The sequence below is a fragment of the Mus caroli genome, unplaced genomic scaffold (genome assembly GCF_978045245.1).
Source record: "Mus caroli unplaced genomic scaffold, Mus_caroli_1 scaffold_7, whole genome shotgun sequence".
Lineage (NCBI taxonomy): Eukaryota > Metazoa > Chordata > Mammalia > Rodentia > Muridae > Mus > Mus caroli.
Window position 1 is genome coordinate 55,944,062 of NW_028227262.1, and position 17,203 is coordinate 55,961,264.

The 17,203-nt window shown below is 41.3% G+C and overlaps 1 protein-coding gene and 1 long non-coding RNA gene across 7 annotated transcripts in view; one reads left to right on the forward strand and one right to left on the reverse strand.

The window, feature by feature from the left end:
* The window catches only part of LOC115031310 (uncharacterized), a 28,770-nt gene extending 14,828 nt beyond the window's left edge, over positions 1-13,942 (reverse strand). For 2 of the 3 annotated variants that reach the window (XR_015047590.1, XR_015047589.1), the window contains exon 1: positions 13,857-13,942. This is a non-coding gene — a long non-coding RNA (uncharacterized LOC115031310). Of the gene's footprint in view, positions 1-2,188; positions 2,306-13,856 lie in introns of those variants that run through there. The other variant, XR_003836930.2, reaches the window with a different exon arrangement.
* The window catches only part of Adamts9 (ADAM metallopeptidase with thrombospondin type 1 motif 9), a 171,203-nt gene that overhangs the window by 113,114 nt on the left and 40,886 nt on the right, over positions 1-17,203 (forward strand). For 2 of the 4 annotated variants that reach the window (XM_085840276.1, XM_085840277.1), the window contains 2 exons: positions 6,967-7,134; positions 13,874-14,047. In XM_085840276.1, coding sequence (XP_085696402.1) covers positions 6,967-7,134; positions 13,874-14,047 — 342 coding nt within the window. The remainder of the gene's footprint in view (positions 1-6,966; positions 7,135-13,873; positions 14,048-17,203) is intronic. The other 2 variants (XM_085840279.1, XM_085840278.1) reach the window with 2 other exon arrangements.

A 17,203-nucleotide genomic window follows, 5' to 3' on the forward strand; every position in this document is an offset into this window, starting at 1 on the left:
ACTGGAACTTTGCCAAAGTCCCATCTTCACCAGTCAGCATTTCCTAGAATTTTCATTGTAGGGTCTCTAAGTTGACAAATATATATTTTTTTAAATTTCTGAGTTTGAGGCCAGCCAGGTCTACAGAGTGAGTTCCAGGACAGCCAGAGCTATACAGAGAATCCCTGTCTCGAAAAAGCCACAAAAAAAAAAAAAAAAAAAAAAGCTACCTCTTTGTTGGCCTATTTGGAGATATACTAGAAGATGCCATTGGATAGAAAACCCTTGTGGTGATAGAATATCCATGTTATTTTTTATGTTGTCTGCCCAAAATATGAAGTTTTGTATGCATATCTCCTTTAGTTGCCACATAACTGCATTGCTCCGATTGTCTCATCTTAACAGAGAACAAATCTAAGCCAAGAGAAGTTATGCGTCCCCCAACAGCTCAGTGTTAAGATAGCAGTTATGATTCAAACCCCCAGTAGCATGTTGGAGCAAGGTGAATCACTTACAAACAGCTGTTCCTTTTTTTACCTTCCATAAACAGCTGCCTCTTGGACTCTCTTTACTGGCTTCATGGGCTCTCTCTTACTGGAAGTCCCTCAAAGTCATAAGAGCATAATATCTGCTTGAATTCACTCTTTTCTGCCCATTAGGCTAGCTGTAGATAACATGTCCAACTGGTAAAGCCAAGAGTGGATGCCTGGTTAACCATGGGTCTGGACAGCATGCAGAATCCTTAGAACCTTCAGTGTGACTGGCGCCACATGATTTCCTCTTCTGGTGCTCAAAACTATATGTGTGCCTTTCTTTCTGCATGACTTTAACCGTGTCATCTAGTGTCTTCTCAAGCCTTGAGCCTGAAATTAATAGGTGGACTAGATAATCTTTGTGATGGCTCACAATTCAATTATTTGAGAAATTGACCTATAACTCATAGCCTGCAGCCTTCCATTCATAACTGTGCCAAGATCCATTCATCAGTCAACAGAAATGATAATTCACTGCAGGGCATTAGGCAGGCACCTAAGGGTTAATATACCTCAAAAATGACAAAGAGAGAAGCAGGGTATGTTTTCAGCAATGTGGGCTTTTATTTATGTGATTGTATCTATTCTTTACAATGCCTTCCCTTTCCAAAGTGTAGAAGAGGCTGTAAAAAGGCATTGATATCAGAACTATTAGCACTGCCCAGCCACTCTTCCTTTTAGGAGGCTGAATGAGATGAGGACTCTGAAAGAGTCTTGGAAGGCATTTCTCTGTGACCCTTGCTTCTAGGTATTCTCATAGGAAGGTAGACTGAATATTACCCAGCTTACCCAGCTCTTTATCTAGTCTAAGGATTAACATGCTGATCATGGAGATGTACTTAAAACCTAACTCTGCTGCTTCCCAGTTTTGTGACCCTGGGTAAGTAATGTCACTCTTAGGCCCTCAGCTCTTTCCTTTATGTAAAGGGCCCCTAATAATACGTGAGCCACTGTTTCTTTGGGATTAAAGGAGAAATGCTAATGTATTTTAGTCCAGTGCCTGGTTCATATTAACAATTAATTAAGAGATGCCTAATCTAGTGGTTAGTCATTATGGTCAAAGTTCCTCTTTGGGTAGCCTCTTTTGAATCTTCACTTTGGTCAGATTAGTTCAGCACTAGAACTGAGAGATTCTGAGGGGCTCTTTCTTTATATAGTATGTAGTTTATGGTGCTATTCTATGATGGCTGTAGCTTATGTGTGTTTGTTTCATACGTATGTTTTGACTAGCTATAGTGTACAGAGAAATAAATAAATATATGCTAACTGGAGCTACATCTACTGTCTTTTTCCATCATCCACGTGGTTCTCTAGGCCTACCATTCATCAGTATTTTAAACTGGAACCCCAGGTCTATAGCCTTGTATTTACATTGTTTTTCATGGTCCTTTTGCCTTCCCGAGTGTTGTGACACTTGTGCCCTGTTCATTTCATGTGTCCCTGTATTGGCAAAGACAGGCCTGAGCCTTGCAAATGGCCTTGCATCCTCTCTGATGGCATACTTTCCGGGTGACATTTAACTTTATTTTGTTAAAGGCAAAATGAAAGAAGAATCCAGAAAAGCTTCTTGTTTGAAATTAATGATTTAGGTATCATTTGCAAATTCTGTAGAATCAAAAGAGAAAGACTTTGAGAAGTAATAAATACAGTGTCTAAATAGAGCTCCATCCACCTACCTCAGTATGATGTTAGCCATCTGACTGCCAGATTCATTTAGAAGAATCTCTCTTTTTTGCTAATAGGCCCCAGTACATGACATTCTCTTGGACTTTCAATCCTTGTTATTTTCTACCTGCAAGTAATCAATCCTGGGCTTAGAAGTGTATGCTAGTTGATCAGGATTCCTCACTACACATTTCACATAAACACAACCTCATCTGTCGAGATTACACATCATCTAGGCAGACACTGGACAAGGGCTGTCATCTTAGACCACCCACTAACACACATCTTTCAGACATCTGGTACAGTTCGACCAGTCCTGGCCCACATTCTTCCAGAGCTAGAAGCTTCAAGTCCCACCAAGATGCTTCCTACTAGCCGTATTTCATGAGCACACCTGCCCCCTCCTCTTCTTACCTCCGTATTCCCCTCTTCTTCCTTCTGAGTTCCATGTGATGCACTTGCTAAGTCCATACAGAACTCCATCATCATAGAGATGTCCATATCCTCAGCAGTGCCACAGCCCAGAGAACTCATTCCCTCTCGCTATTGAATCCTTCTCCATCAGACATATAAACCAGGGTTGTTTGCAGACTTCTTGATGGCTAAGGAAACATGACCCTTAGCACAAGTGAAAAGACAAATGCCAGGATCCTCCAAGACCAGGGCCACCAGACCACATCCATCCTCACGTCTAGAGCTACTTCTCCAGAGAGCTTAAGCCTTTGGGGAGAAACTAAGAGCACACTGCCTTCATCTTGAGTTTCCTTCCCACCAGCTGAGTTGAAATGCAGGGATTTCACATTTTTAGACATTAGTGAGTGGAAAGCGTCAGCACTTCTGACCACAGCCCAGCTTCTAGCATGCCCTTTGAATGGCCTCACAGAAACAAAAGCTTGAAATCTCAGGCATTCCGACTGGCTGACCTTGGTGTTTCTAAGTATCAAGCAATGATAATGCTGTTTGGAGGCTTGCTTAAATTTGGGGTGGGGGTTGGAGCAAGGAAAAATCAGTCTCCTAACTATGTTGAGTCATTTCCCAAGAGAAAAAAAGTCAGTATTCCTGGCAAACTAGGAGGCTATTTCGGCTGCAAATGTAAGGAATTAAATGTTCCCAGGAGCAAGAACTTTGAGATCCATAGCCAATAAATAACAAGCACGAGATGACATACTAAGTATAAACACCGTGTGTTGGTGACGCAGGTTGATGTAAATGTCATTTTTTGCCCTAGAAAAGACGAAATGATCAGACAGAATTTTTCCTCAGAATGTAAGAGCTGGAACCTGTGTTTATTTGATTATCACAGTGACAGCTCCTTTACGAAGTCACACTAGACCCATTAGTGAGCCTGGTAGATTTGAGTATTTTTACCAACAGCTAATTTTCTTCAATGGTAATTTAGAAAACATTGAATGAAGAGTGTTTTGCTGTCAAATGAGATTTCGTGAGGATTTCCAAATCACTTTGAGATCTTAATAATCCCAGACAACTAACATGTGTGGTGAATCGTGCTAAAGTAGCAATTTTTTTTCTTTCACCACTTCTATTCAAATCCCATCCAAAGCAAATGCGCATGGAGATGAAGGGGGGCAGCTAATCTATATGTTGAAGGCGTCGTATTTAGAACTTAGTTTGTTCATCACTGGCTCATTGGCAATGACGTTAGTGGCAAACCTCGCATGAGTCACTGACAGCAAAATTCTTGATTACTTTTTTTTTTCACTGCACTGTCATTGTTCCCAGTAGAAGTATATCTTGCTTGTATTGGAGCAGCGTGTGTGAAACACAGTTCAAGGCTTTGTGGTTGCACTGTTTTACAGATAGCACGACTTATCTCCAGTAACAGCACCTATCTCTAGTATCAAAGTGTATTGGGAGGTTGCGATAGCTGAACTAGACAAGCTTTAAGGATGATAACCTCTTAGGGAAGTGTCTGGCACATAGTGAATGTGAGAACATTGAGGCTTTCCTAATTCTGACTCTATAGATCATTACCAACGTTTAGACCCTGTCTTCTGATGAGCCTGGCAGATTATTAACTCTCATGAACTCTCTTTGCCCGCTTCACATTGGGGCATAGCTTGTTTACAGTGTGCACACTGAAATGACTATTTCTAAGGATGTGTTTGCACTAAGTTCACCCATGTTTATTTGATGAGCATTAAAAAACGAGATTGTTTTTAAACTCTAGTCAAGCAAAGGTTACCACCTACTATTCATATGCTTTCTGTCAGACCCATTTCCTACAAATAAAAACACCCTTGACTCCCAGTGGTATTTTTCCTGACAATGGGTACCATCTTTAAAATTGAAATAATTATTATCATTATCTGTTCAGCTGCCCAAACCAGAAATCTGATTCTCATCTTTTGCCCTCTTCCCTTCATGCTACAGCTAACCCATAAGGTACTATCATTTTTATTTTTTTCCAAAAAGGTACAATCTTAACCTACCAACTTTCTCCACCCAAACCGTCTATCCCAGTGGTTCACCACCTTCCTAATGCTGTGACTCTTTCATACAGGTCCTCATGTTGTGATGACCCCAACCATAAAATCATTTTGGTTGCTACTTCATAACTATAATTTTGCTACTGCTATGAATCATAATGTAAATGTATGATATGTGTGAAAGGGTCTCGACCCACAAAAAGATCACAACCTACGTGTTAAGAACCTCTGTTCTATATATTCATCCAAGCCACTGCCGCCACAGTGGCTCTTGCCAACACAAGTATGGTGGCTTTCTTTGTGGTTTCTTTCATTTCCAGTGACCCTGTATTCATATCTGGTACTTGGCTCCGTAGTCAAAGTAGAATTTTCAAAACAAAAATTAGACGATTCCTTGTCCCAAATTAAGTCTCCTCTAAGATTTCCCATAATGTGCCAAATATAATTCAGTCTCATATTTATGACCTTCAAGCTTGCCTGGTGTGGCTGAGTGGAACACTTCAGGGAGCCCTCTTTGAATCACTCCAGCTATTTGTTTCTTAGAATTCAACTCAGTGAATACTCATATGCAATATTTACTTTTGTCATCACTTGAGCAATATTAATTTCCATAACTGGTCTTTATGCCCCCTGAGGTCAAGGACTATGTCAATTTTGTTATCACTGTGTCTCCCATGTGTCATATAATTCCTATCACATGGCATGTACACAATAGATGTTCGGTTCATTAAGCAAATGAACTTATCCCAAATTGTAATTATGACTTCATAGTTTCTTACTGAAGTAACGTTTTTAAAATGATTAATTAATCACTTACAATAGAGATTATCTTTGTGCAAGTCATTAGCTGTTCTCAGAGACTGGAATTCTAAGAACTTTATTGCAAAAAGCCTTTGAAAATTATATTAAGTACTCTGCATATACCCAAACATTGTAGGTTAATTGTTGCAGTTTTTGTTTAGAACAGACATTCCAACTAGGCTTCCTCTTTCCAAATTGTAAAATATTAAGATTTTCATAATGGCTACTCCAAATCATATATTCATGAATATTTCACATCTTAAAGTAAAAAGTTAAAGCCAAATGTACTAACATCCATATTTTAAATTCTCTACCAACTCTGGTTGAAAATTTTATAATGGTTTGCTTTTTAACAGAAAAACATTTTGGCACATTTATGAATGGCATAATTTTGAGGATTTCTGGTAATAATGATAACACTAGTATTAGGCTCCTTGTTTTACATGGAGTTGTTTGTCTATTAGGCATAAAAGGGCACTTTGGTAATTTAAACCAAAAAATAACAAAAGTTATTGGAGGGGGTGGGGATAAGAAACATGAAATCAAGAGAAATGTAATGTGAAATCTATTTTCATTAAGACTTTGCCTTTTATTCTCCATTCTTAAATTTACTCCCCCTCTAAAAAGCAAGACAATTTATATTGGGAAATAAAATGTCTTTAAAGATCTGAGCCATCAGTTTATGATGGCTGAGTAAAGACTCATAATTGCTAACGAAGCCTTGGATGTTGAATGTCTCAGTGCGTCCGTTGGGGCCAGCCTCTTGCCTGTTCTACAAGAAGCTGTCACATCAAATTCTTGTCCAGGCTCCGTGGGCACTTTGATTCCTAAACCTTTCTGAGAAACCTAATCTGAAATCAAAGTCAAGTTTCCTAGATGTGGTCAGACAGGGTCACATTTAAAACAGTCCAGTGAACCCACAGATCAAAGTTGAAAGGTAATGCCTCCCCCCTGAAGTTGGCACAGACTCACCTACCAGCTAACCTTTTCAGGGTTTTTTTTTCCTTGCCTCTTTCACCTCTTTCCAATGGGCTGGGAAAATGAGAACTTTTTTCCTTAAAGAGAGAGATGGAGAGTTTCCTTAAATACGATCTTGAAAAAGTTGAGCACAGTCATATGAAAATGCCCTTTCAGGAAGGAGATAGTTCATTGAAGATGTGTTTTTACTGGTTTGCAGCAGGATTTCCCTCAGTAAAAAGGCCATAGTAATTTCAGAATCAAGAGGCAGTTTTCAGATGAAATTGTCAGGATCTTCCCGTGCATCTCAATAAAGCAGCACGCCACACAGGGTGCTGCCATCGTGCTTCAATGCATGGGCTTTTTTATTCTATTGCCACCTTCCTTCCCTGTGAGGTTTTTAGCTATTCTCCAGAATGGCACTGGCAAAAAGCGGGTAATGGTAACTCTGAACTCTCATTAGACTTGATCTTATCGTCACATTACACATTTTCTTTCTTCCTTTTTTTAAAAATCAAAGTCACTGTGATTTAAAAAAAAACAAAACAAAACAACAACAACCTTGCCATTGCTTTATATTGCAGTGTTCTGTCTCTTGTGGTCGAGGGCATAAACATCGAAATGTTTACTGCTTGGCAAAAGATGGAAGCCATTTAGAGAGTGATAACTGTAAGCACCTTCCTAAGCCACATGGGCACAGAAGGTGCCGAGGAGGACGGTGCCCCAGATGGAAGGCTGGCGCATGGAGTCAGGTGAGCAACGCTTCTCTCCCATCTGCTTCCTTCTGTCCAGCCCCGGGGCCTGACACCAGCATATTCTCTTGTGTCTCTGCACTGTTCTCATTTTACAAACCGGGAGGAATCTTCACCAGGCAGGCTGGGTGGCCTTGGACAAATGACCTAGTCAACACAGTGTTGGTGCAGTTGTGAGGCTGAGTCTCATATGGTGATAGGCGGCAGACATCTAATACAGAGTAAACCTCTGTATCTGGCTGCTGGCCCTATGGTCATCCTTTACCACTTACAAAGGCGTAGCTTAGCGTGCGTGGGATGAGCTGTTGTTACCTGATGGCAACCGAAGCTAAGTTTACATTGGAGATTCTTTCCTATCACATAGAGTACATAACAGAGATGACTTAGGGAAAAGGTTGTATATTTTGAATTTCCATTTCAGGGGATACTGGTTTGGCACCGCAGGGAAGGTTTGGCACCTGGTACAGCATGGTCTGTGGGTCAGGGGTTTTGGGGCACAGCTGTTCAAATCTTGCAGGTCAGGAAGGAGAGAGACAGAGCTAAAACCCAGCAGGACCAACCCTCAAAGGCAACCCCCAATGACCTATCTCCACTAGTTATAACTCCCACCCCACATCTGCTAACTAGTTTGAACCTGTGGGACAATTCACCTTCGAGCAATAACAATCGTCAATATGAAATACTGGCCAATATCTCTCTGCCTACTTGCTTGTTCACAACTGAGATGGGGAACATGAAGGAGATCTCTCTGTTTCTTTCATAGCTGTGAAACACTGGGTGGTTTGTTTCACCTTCTTGGGCCTATGTCATGCTGTTCTTAGGGGGATTTAATGTAATAATGAATGCCAAGCCCCTTGCTGGTGGGAGGGAGTTGAATTCAGTAGAGTCTCAAGTAATATTTTGTTTGGATGTGGGTGATGTATGCTTTAGATAGGGAAGAGGAACCCAGGACTCTAATAACAGTCTCCTGTTTAACTTGCAAAAGCTTGACAAACTAAAGTCCTTAGAGTCGGTTGCCTAGAACCCCACTGCTTGTATACTCCTTCACTGTGATTTAAGGCACTTGCTTGAAAGTAGAGAGGTTCAACTTCTTTTTAAAGCATTCTATTCTTTAAGCTGAGCTGATAAGATTCAGCAGGAGGTAGCCTGTCTTCTCATTCTCCCAGGCTGTGCGAGTCATGTCAATGACTCCCAAGGATCAGTGAAAGCAAGGCTTAAGGTTCATGGCCTCCAGAAGAATTCTTTCAGCTCTGGATGCAGCCATGTTAACACCAGGAGAGCTGAGTATTCTCCACTTTAATATTCCAGAGGAAAATCCCTCTAGAATCTGAATGCTGCTTAAACGTCCTCAACTGACATCAATGTTCTCAGTACCCACGTTCTACGTTTTTGTACAGAGCAGGACATCATTCCCCAGCACAGTGGCCTGTCCCTCTCGAGGCTTGTATCATAAAGAACCATCTGGGATTTGCTTGTTGGCTTTAATTTGGCAATCAAAGAATGTGTGCTCTGCCTTCCCCTGGCTTCTGTCGGGGATGGTGTTCAAGGCACTCTGTCACACTTGTCATCTTCTCTAATGGTTTCTAAGTGACCATTATCATCTCTTAACTTCCAGTCCTTTTGTTTTTGAAGCTATTCAGTTCATGCAAAGCCTGCAGCTAACATTATTTAAGATGCCACGCTAATTAGGTTGTCCTCTTGTAGACTTTCATGCTCTGTTACTCTTTGCTATGGTCCTTGGCCTTTTCTTATCTATTTATCTAATGTGCTTCCCCCCAGAATAGTAAGGTCAGAGCATGTAAACGTCATACATCTTAAAGACCAATTTATTCACTGAAGAGATGCATAAAAGAGTCGTTTGCTCTTTACTGGGAGACATGAGCTGAGTTTTATTACAGTATCCAGGAGAAGTCTAAAATTGCTTATAAAGCTAGGATGTAAGGTCTAAAACCTGTTTTGTTTGTTTGTTTCTTTCTTTCTTTGTTTTACAAACATAGATTATTATCAAAACATCTCTGTAGAATAAAAGCACACCTGTTCCAAAACAGTCACTCAGAATTGATTTGCAGGGATAAATTGGGAAAGGAGACAAGACATGAAAATCCCTTGGGCCCCTGGTTGATGGAGAAAGACAGTCTGTGTCTGCATTCTTAAGGATTATTGACTCACTAATTAGCTGGTGGTAAATAAGAATATTCCTAAGGCCATGATATTGAGCAAAAGAAATGAATGCTCACTTGCTATAATATTTAAATTTCATATTTGACTATTCTGTTGTCCGGTAGTAGCTATATTCCAGTCATCTCCTCTTCCAGATATAAAGAATAATTGGTATGATTTTTCATCTTGTCAACATGTCTGGTGATTCTAGGATGCATTGAATGTTACCATAGGACTTTACCATCCTTAACAATCTCTCCCCAAAATGGAGTGTTTTGTGATGTAAAGTGGATGTTTCCTTTCCAGATCCTTTGAAATCTCGAAGCTGTAAAGGAAATTTACAAAAAAACAAAACAAAACAAAACAAAACAAAACAAAAACACCTCAGAAAAGTCTTAAAGGATTTCTTTTCCCCTCAAACATTCATGTGCAATCTGTTTGGATGATTTTGATCAAGAGCTAAGGGATGCTGATGAAATTTTAAGACAAAAATCACCACTGGGCTCTCAATTCAGCCTGATGCTATGAAGGCTCAGTAGTCCCCTGGGGCCAAAGCCTTGTGAGCTACAGTTAGCTAGGATTATGCTGATCTTCTAGAAAATCCCCTCCCGCAAGATGATCAGAAGAAAAACATATTGGGTTGAAAGGAATACTTCTTTACTCATTGGTCCTAAGTTCTGTCCATCGGTTCATTCCTTGCTCCTTCAGGCACTGCCCTTTTTTTTTTTTTTTTTTTTCGGTTTACCACCTGTGGGTGGGGTCAGGACAGGCCTTACAAACCATGGAACTCTCTCTATTGACTTTACTTCTTACTGATGTAACCTATAATAGAATTCATACAAGCCATGATGTCTCAGATTCATAAGATTTCATTTTTAAGTCATCTCTGTCGCAAACATAAAAATGGAACTGGCTGTTTACCCTCTGAACCACCTGCTGTCCTTGGTGTTGAAGGAAGGCAAACTGATTGTGGTGCTTTCTGCAGGAGGCTTTTCAAGTGTTTTCTGGAGAAAGTGGGAAAGATGTACCTTGTGCGCTTAGAGCCATTAAGGGGATGGTCCTAGGAGTTGCTTTAGTACTTTCTGGTCTCTTGGTTATTTGGGTTTTATTTGAGCCATGAATATTGATGGTGCATGGTTTGAATATAAACTTCTTACTCCAACTTTTTCTGGCATAGTATAAAACATTGTCTCACGGTAGTTCGGTATTTAAAAACTGGGAGCCAGGTTTTAATCTACTCCATAATGACTTTGCCGTATCTCCTTGCCAACTTTGATTTTGATTCACATTTTGTTCTTAGCTAAGGTAATTGTCTTTGTTCTTCGCTGTAGCTATGGAATGTCAATTGGAAAGGTTTATAAGGAAATAAAAACTTATTTTATAGAAGATGCTTAGCATACTGCTAATCACTCAACTGGAGGTAATTTTGTATCCCATGAGACAATTAGCAATGTCTGGAGATGGAGATGTCATATCTTGTACTGAGGGACCCATAACTGGGTTTAATAGGACAAAGGAAAATCATGTCCAAACTTCTACAGTGCACAGGACATCCCTGCAACAAAGAAGCACTTGGCTGAGACCTTTGTAGAGAGCATGCAGTAGCACTTAGTGAAAGTCTAACAGGTGATATTATTTATAGACCTTTTATTGATATTATTATTTATAAAAAGGTATATAGTGACTATATAATTTAGATTAATATAATTTAAATAATGTCTATTTTCAAGTTAATTCCCACTTTAAAATAACGATGCCACCACAAGCTCAGCATAATTCTAGAAGAATTTGTGTGACAAAAATCCTTTCTCATTTTTCAGGTATATATTGATTCCCCGAACATGAGAAATTTCACCGATTTTATTTTTTTAATCTATGTAAGTCAAGTGTCAGGTTCCACTTAAGCCAGTGGACTTCTACATTCTAGCACTGCACAGCAGGGAGCTAAAGGAGATGAAGCCCCAGTTCAGAGCTCAGCATTTGACCATGAAAAGCATCCCCTATCACACCCTTTCAAACAGATTGGCCCTACCAACATGATAGAAGGGGTGCGTTAATAAAGGGAGTGCAGCTGTTCTCGCCTTGGAACTAAACAATTCACTGAACATAACTAGATCCAGGATGGTGCTGGGGACTTTCTAATGCAGGACTTTTCTAAGGGATTCTGGATAAGTCTGTCAGAATTCATCAAGCAAAGCTGGCTGGCTCTGCACATAAATTGTTGTCTTCCACGAACCAGTGCAGGAGAATGAAATTCAGGTGTAGTGTGTCCTGTTCTGAGCAGAGATTACCACAAATGCACTATCCAAAAAGGCAGGTTTTGCACTTCACTCTTCACTTAAGTCATGGTAATTGTTTTTAATTAATAAAAGCCTTAGTTCAAAGTTGCCTTTGATGTTATGATAATCAGAAGCCTGAGCAACATATTGTATGATAAAAGTTCCCTGTGTCTTTAATTTGTCTTATGCAGAATTATGAAACATTGTAAGAAGTGATTGTTTAAATTGTAGACACTTACAACTCTTAGTTCCTTACCCTCACTGCCCACTAGGTACTTCTTTTTAGTAGTGATAGCATCAAAAAGAGGTTGGGGATCTAGGGAGATAGCTCAGCAGGAAACTACATGCTCTGCCAGCATGAGGATGGAGATTAGATTCCTGGCACCCAACTCATAATCTGACAACACGTCCTTGTAGTCCCACTTCTGAGGGAGGCAAAACCTGGAAGATCTCTGTTCTTGGCCAGCCAATATAGCTGAATCTGTGACTTCTCTGTTCAGTGAGAGAGCCTTTCTCAAAAAAGAGAGTGATTGGGGAAGAAACCTAACATTGAATACTGACCACCATATGCATGCCTATAGATATGCACTCCACCACCATTCACTACATACACAAAGGGGTTTCATTTACTTAACAACTTAATTAGTACTAGACACTCTAAAGGTCTTTCCCATTTTTCTTTGTTGTGAAAACGCTATGTGATTTTTTTAACTTACCAGCTTTGTGTCAAATTCCAATGTGTTCACATTATTATTCTCTTTGTATTTCTGTTGTACATTGTTCTAGAAGTATATTCTTGGATTTAAGAACCCAAATCCAAATAGCCAGAACTCTTTGATTGTTGTAATGACACTTGAATATTTCTGTCATTCTGCTGGGTAACTCTACTCCGGTCCTTTTCCAGTGCAGCCAGTATTATAACTCGCATAGCCCCTGTGAGCATTAAGTGGCTGTTGTTTGGAGACAAAGCCATTCGTGGTATTTAAGAGTCCTCCCCTTATCCTTCCCAGAACATAATGACTTTAAAGTCTAGTTTCTTGTGGGTCACAAACTCATTCAATTCAATTAATCCAATTAAACCCAAACAATGGCAGCGATGTTGGGATGAAGCATTGTCTTCTGCGCCCTTTGATGTGAGCTATGAGCCTCTTCTCCAGCATAGATTTCTCTGAAACAATAGGGTTTCCCAAGCTGCCTTCTAAGAAAGAGCCTAAGCTGCAGCAGCATCCACTTGGGTATACATACGTCTTAACAAACTTTCCGTCTTTCACGGAGCACCTTGAATTTCCCTACAAGCAAATTGGACAAGTGTGCAGTTGTAGAGTCTGGTTCTGTTTTAGAAGAAGACCTCCTTTTGGCTACATGGCATGAATGTCAGACAACTTTGTTTCTCAACACCAGGCAAATTAATAGTGACTGATTTATGTCCACCCCCCAAATTGCTAATAACCTTTAATAACCAAGTGCAGTGTTATGCAGTTCTCTCTAATCAAAGGTTGCCTTTGGTTTCTGACTGCCAAAATCTTAATAAAGACAATAATTCTTGGCTTGCCCATAAGTGAGATTATGCAACCAGCAATGAGGAAACCATTAAAAAATTAATTTAGGGGAAAGTTAATTGGTGTTTTGCAACGTGGTCAACAAAATGTTTCATCGTGATTAATGGGATTTTTTTCAAGGGCTGAAAACATTAAGCCCGAGGAAATTATTTTTCCCTATTAGCTTTTATTCTTCATCTATTCATTTGAGATTATAAGGAGGCAGAGATAGTTAAGTGAATTCCATGATTTAAACAAACAAACAAACAACAAGAGAGGCAATGTTCTGTCTCCAGGAATAGAAACTAGAAAAATAAGAGGGCAGGAGAAAGTCCTTCTGCTTATATGGCCTTAATTGTCAATGGTTGGCTCTCTGTGGGTTATGTTATAGAACTGCATCTTCCAATTTTCCCAAGCCATCCATCTTCCAGGATGGAAGTCATGCACAGTGTTTCGTTTGTCTGTTTCAATGTGGCACCATTACTTCTGGATGGTGGTGTTTCCCCACAATCTCTCCTCCCTCTGTCATCCCCTAAGAGTTTTGATTCCTCCCCACTTGTGGCTCCTGCACCCTGCCCAGCACTGGCAGTGACCAGTGCTTTTAGAACTTGCCTTAGTGTCCCCCTCCTTGGAAATGAGAAAGCATTTTTGACTGCTGTGAAAATCATTGGATTAAGAAAGCATTGCCCTCCTCTGTGACCCACCCCTTCCCGCCCTCCAGAAGGGAGCCGAAGTGCCTACTTACATCCTGTGTCTTCTCAGTGCTCTGTGTCCTGTGGCCAAGGCGTGCAGCAGAGGCATGTGGGCTGTCAGATCGGGACACACAAAGCAGCCAGAGAGAGTGAGTGCAGCTCCTACAGCAGACCAGAGTCGGAGCGTGTCTGCCAAGCCTCACCATGTCCTCTCTACACTTGGAGGGCAGAGCAGTGGCAACAAGTAAGTAGAGCCATGAAGTAAGTGCACACCAGCCTGCATGTCGCTCCACCCCCTTGTCAGCATCAGCTCCACACCCTATGGAGCCTGCAAAGCCATTGAATGGAGTGGCATTGCTGGCTCCTTCCCAAAGCGTTTGCTGTCAGGCTCTAGGCAATTCCTGTTTGCGTTTCTCCCTGTGGTCTTGAGTATCCCAGAGGCTGGGGTCACTGAAATGGAAAGGAAAAAAAAAAAAAAAAAAAAGCTTTGACATGCCTCAGGCCAAGAGTATAAGCATTCAACTTTCACTTCACAGGAGGGGAGATGATGGGCAGAACATTTAATGTGTGTTTGGATTTGGTTAGCCTGTGTTCATTTGAATAGCCGTAACCTGCAAGTATTTGAGATAAAGCTGACTCTGTATTTTTCCCTTTTCGTGTGCCATTGACCGTCAGGGAGAGAAAATGGGCTCTCGTGTGAAACACTCATTAATCAGGGTAGAATTTCCATGGGTAGAATTCTACCCATGGTAGAATCCACATGAACTGTTGAGTTAATACAGAAATATGCTGGACTTATTTTTCTTCTACTCCACTAGTTAATGCTTGACTTTAGCAGACATTTAAGTGTGTGTGCTGGAAAGTCCATTGCTGGGGGGAGGGGAGGGAGGAGGGTAGAGGTGGTATAAGACATTAGGGGGAGGTAACCCCAATTTCCAGAACAGAATGCTAGGTTATAGAAAGAGTAGGACAGAATTAGAAAGTCAAATCAGATCTGCTGACCCCGGAATGACATAAAAGATGCACACTGCTGGAGAGGGAAGATGGAGGAGCCGCCTGCACTGAGCGTGGCTCGCAACCCAAGGTAGCGTGGTTTGAGGATGATTGTTCTGCACTTGGCTGTGCTGGGAGCTTTCTGTCCATCCTCTCACTTTGTATTTTGGATGACTCCTAGATGAGGTGAGTTAAGTTTTAGTTTTAGGTGGTAAAACTAAGGTTCAGACAGACTTTGCCAGGTGTCCAAGGGCCCCACATCTAGCAGCTTGAGGAAGCCACCCATGACCCTGTTTGATATCTCTCATCTTTATGATTTCCTGCTGTATTCTGCACCCCTGGGATTGGTTTCCCAGCCCTGCTCTCCCTGGTTCCTTCCTAGTGATGGATCCATTCCTTACTACAGTGGTTCATCTCTTTAGGAACACTTCCTTCTCCATCTGCTTGGTCATGTTGCTTGTTTTCCTTCTAGACTTCTCTTGCTTCTGTCAGATAGTATCTGGGACAATACCTAACACAGTTAAGTTTAAGATTATTTGAACTTGAGCCAGATAAGTTATCAGGAACTTGTATGCTTAGAATAATATCACTGTGGTCTCTATCTCAGCTGTGCCATCAATAGCCCGGTGACTCAGAGCAAGAATTCTTATCTCTCTGAGTCTTGGCTTGCCATCTGTAGGATGGGAATGGTAGTAGCTTTGTCGAGCTGTTTTGAGGAAGTTGGAAAGGACACTAACCTGTCACCCATTGCTGTCTCAGGACTGGCTGGGTCAGACAAAGAAGAGGTTACCTCATCTCTCTGACTCACTGAGACTTTCGACTATCTTTGGGATTCCTACTTCAGACTCATCCCTGTCTGTTTTCTCCACCTTGATCTTCACTCCATAATGAACTCTGTGTCTCTGTCGCAAAGATCAATATGTGAGAAAGTACTCATAGACAAGGCAAAGCTAACTGCTTATGCTGCAGCCAGCATTTGAGAGTTCAGGAGCCAATCACGAGCACCACAGGCTCCGTTCCCAATTCCTTCTGAATCCCATAAGGTAGAAAATCACACAAGAAATGTGCCTCAATGCTTCTAGCTTTGCATGGGCTATGCAGGTGGGCCTTTTGAAATCCTTCCTCAAATATTGCTATTAAGCTCCATATAGAAAGACTTAAGCGTGATGATGCATGTCTTTAGTCCCAGCATGCAGGAGGCAGAAGCAGATAGATCTGAATAGGTTCCAGGCCAGCCAAGGCTACATAATGAGACCCTGTCTCAAAGGAGGAGGAGGAAGAGGGTGAGGAAGAAAACAATGACTTGAGGAGATGGCCTGATGGGGCTTATATATAGTAAATTTAGCAGAGCTTAACCATAGTCTTGGAGAGAATGAGCTCTGTAAGTGATTTTTAAAAAACAAAAACAAACAAACAAACAAACAAACAAAACAGGTTCTAGCATTTACCCTTCTGCTAATGTGCTTTCTCCCAAGGAGGAGAGTTTGAAGAGGAACCAGATTGGTGTGGGAGAGTAAAGTTCAAGGCAGCAAGGGAGAAACAGGCCCCATCAAACCCTTTGTGTTCTCCACGTACAAGGCACAGTGGGAGCCTACTGGAGATGTTCTCATAGCACCAAGGCTCAGAGAGGAGGTAGAAAACCACTGGGCAGCCATCTTAAATAACCACAGCAGAGCCCTGCATCTCAGTCACACTTGCCTTCGGCAGGACTACTTTTGAGACCAAAGATGTTCTCATCAAACAGTAAGGGGTGCTCACTGCATAATGCAGCATCCCCCAGCCTCCCCCGAATCACCTTCTCTCTTCCTGTCTACCTCTGGTCTCTTCTCACAATCTCTCAGCTGCCATTTGACCTGACCTCATCCCTGCACAGGCTTATGTTCTAGGGGCACATCACTTAAGGTTGGTGACACTTAAGTGTCAGTTATCAAGGTGCATTTCCTACTAGGCCCAGGAGCAAATGACACCCTTCTCCTATTAAGAAACAACCGGGGAATCTGTCCGAAGCCCAACTTTCACGTGTTCTCCCTGAGATGATTATCGGGGATATTTCCCACAGTTGCAAAGATTGTGAGCTGCACAATCCCAGGGAGAGCTTTTCCTATGGGGTACCTAGTGAGGAGCTTCTCTTGGAATTGTCCACGTCAGAGGCTCCACACTGGTGATACCAAGCATAAGAGAACATAGCATTTACTAAGCCATGAACAAGGCATTTGATGAGTACTTTTACATGAAGTGACTTCCTTAACTCTTTGATATAATCTTGTTTTATCCCACTTATTGTGAATAAACAAGAGGCTGAGATAGGCTAACCCATCAGAGCTTTTGCATGTAAGGAGTTTGAGGCCCAGAGTCCTGAACTCAAGAACACAAACTGTGAGAGTTTATGTATGTCCTTGGTCCCATC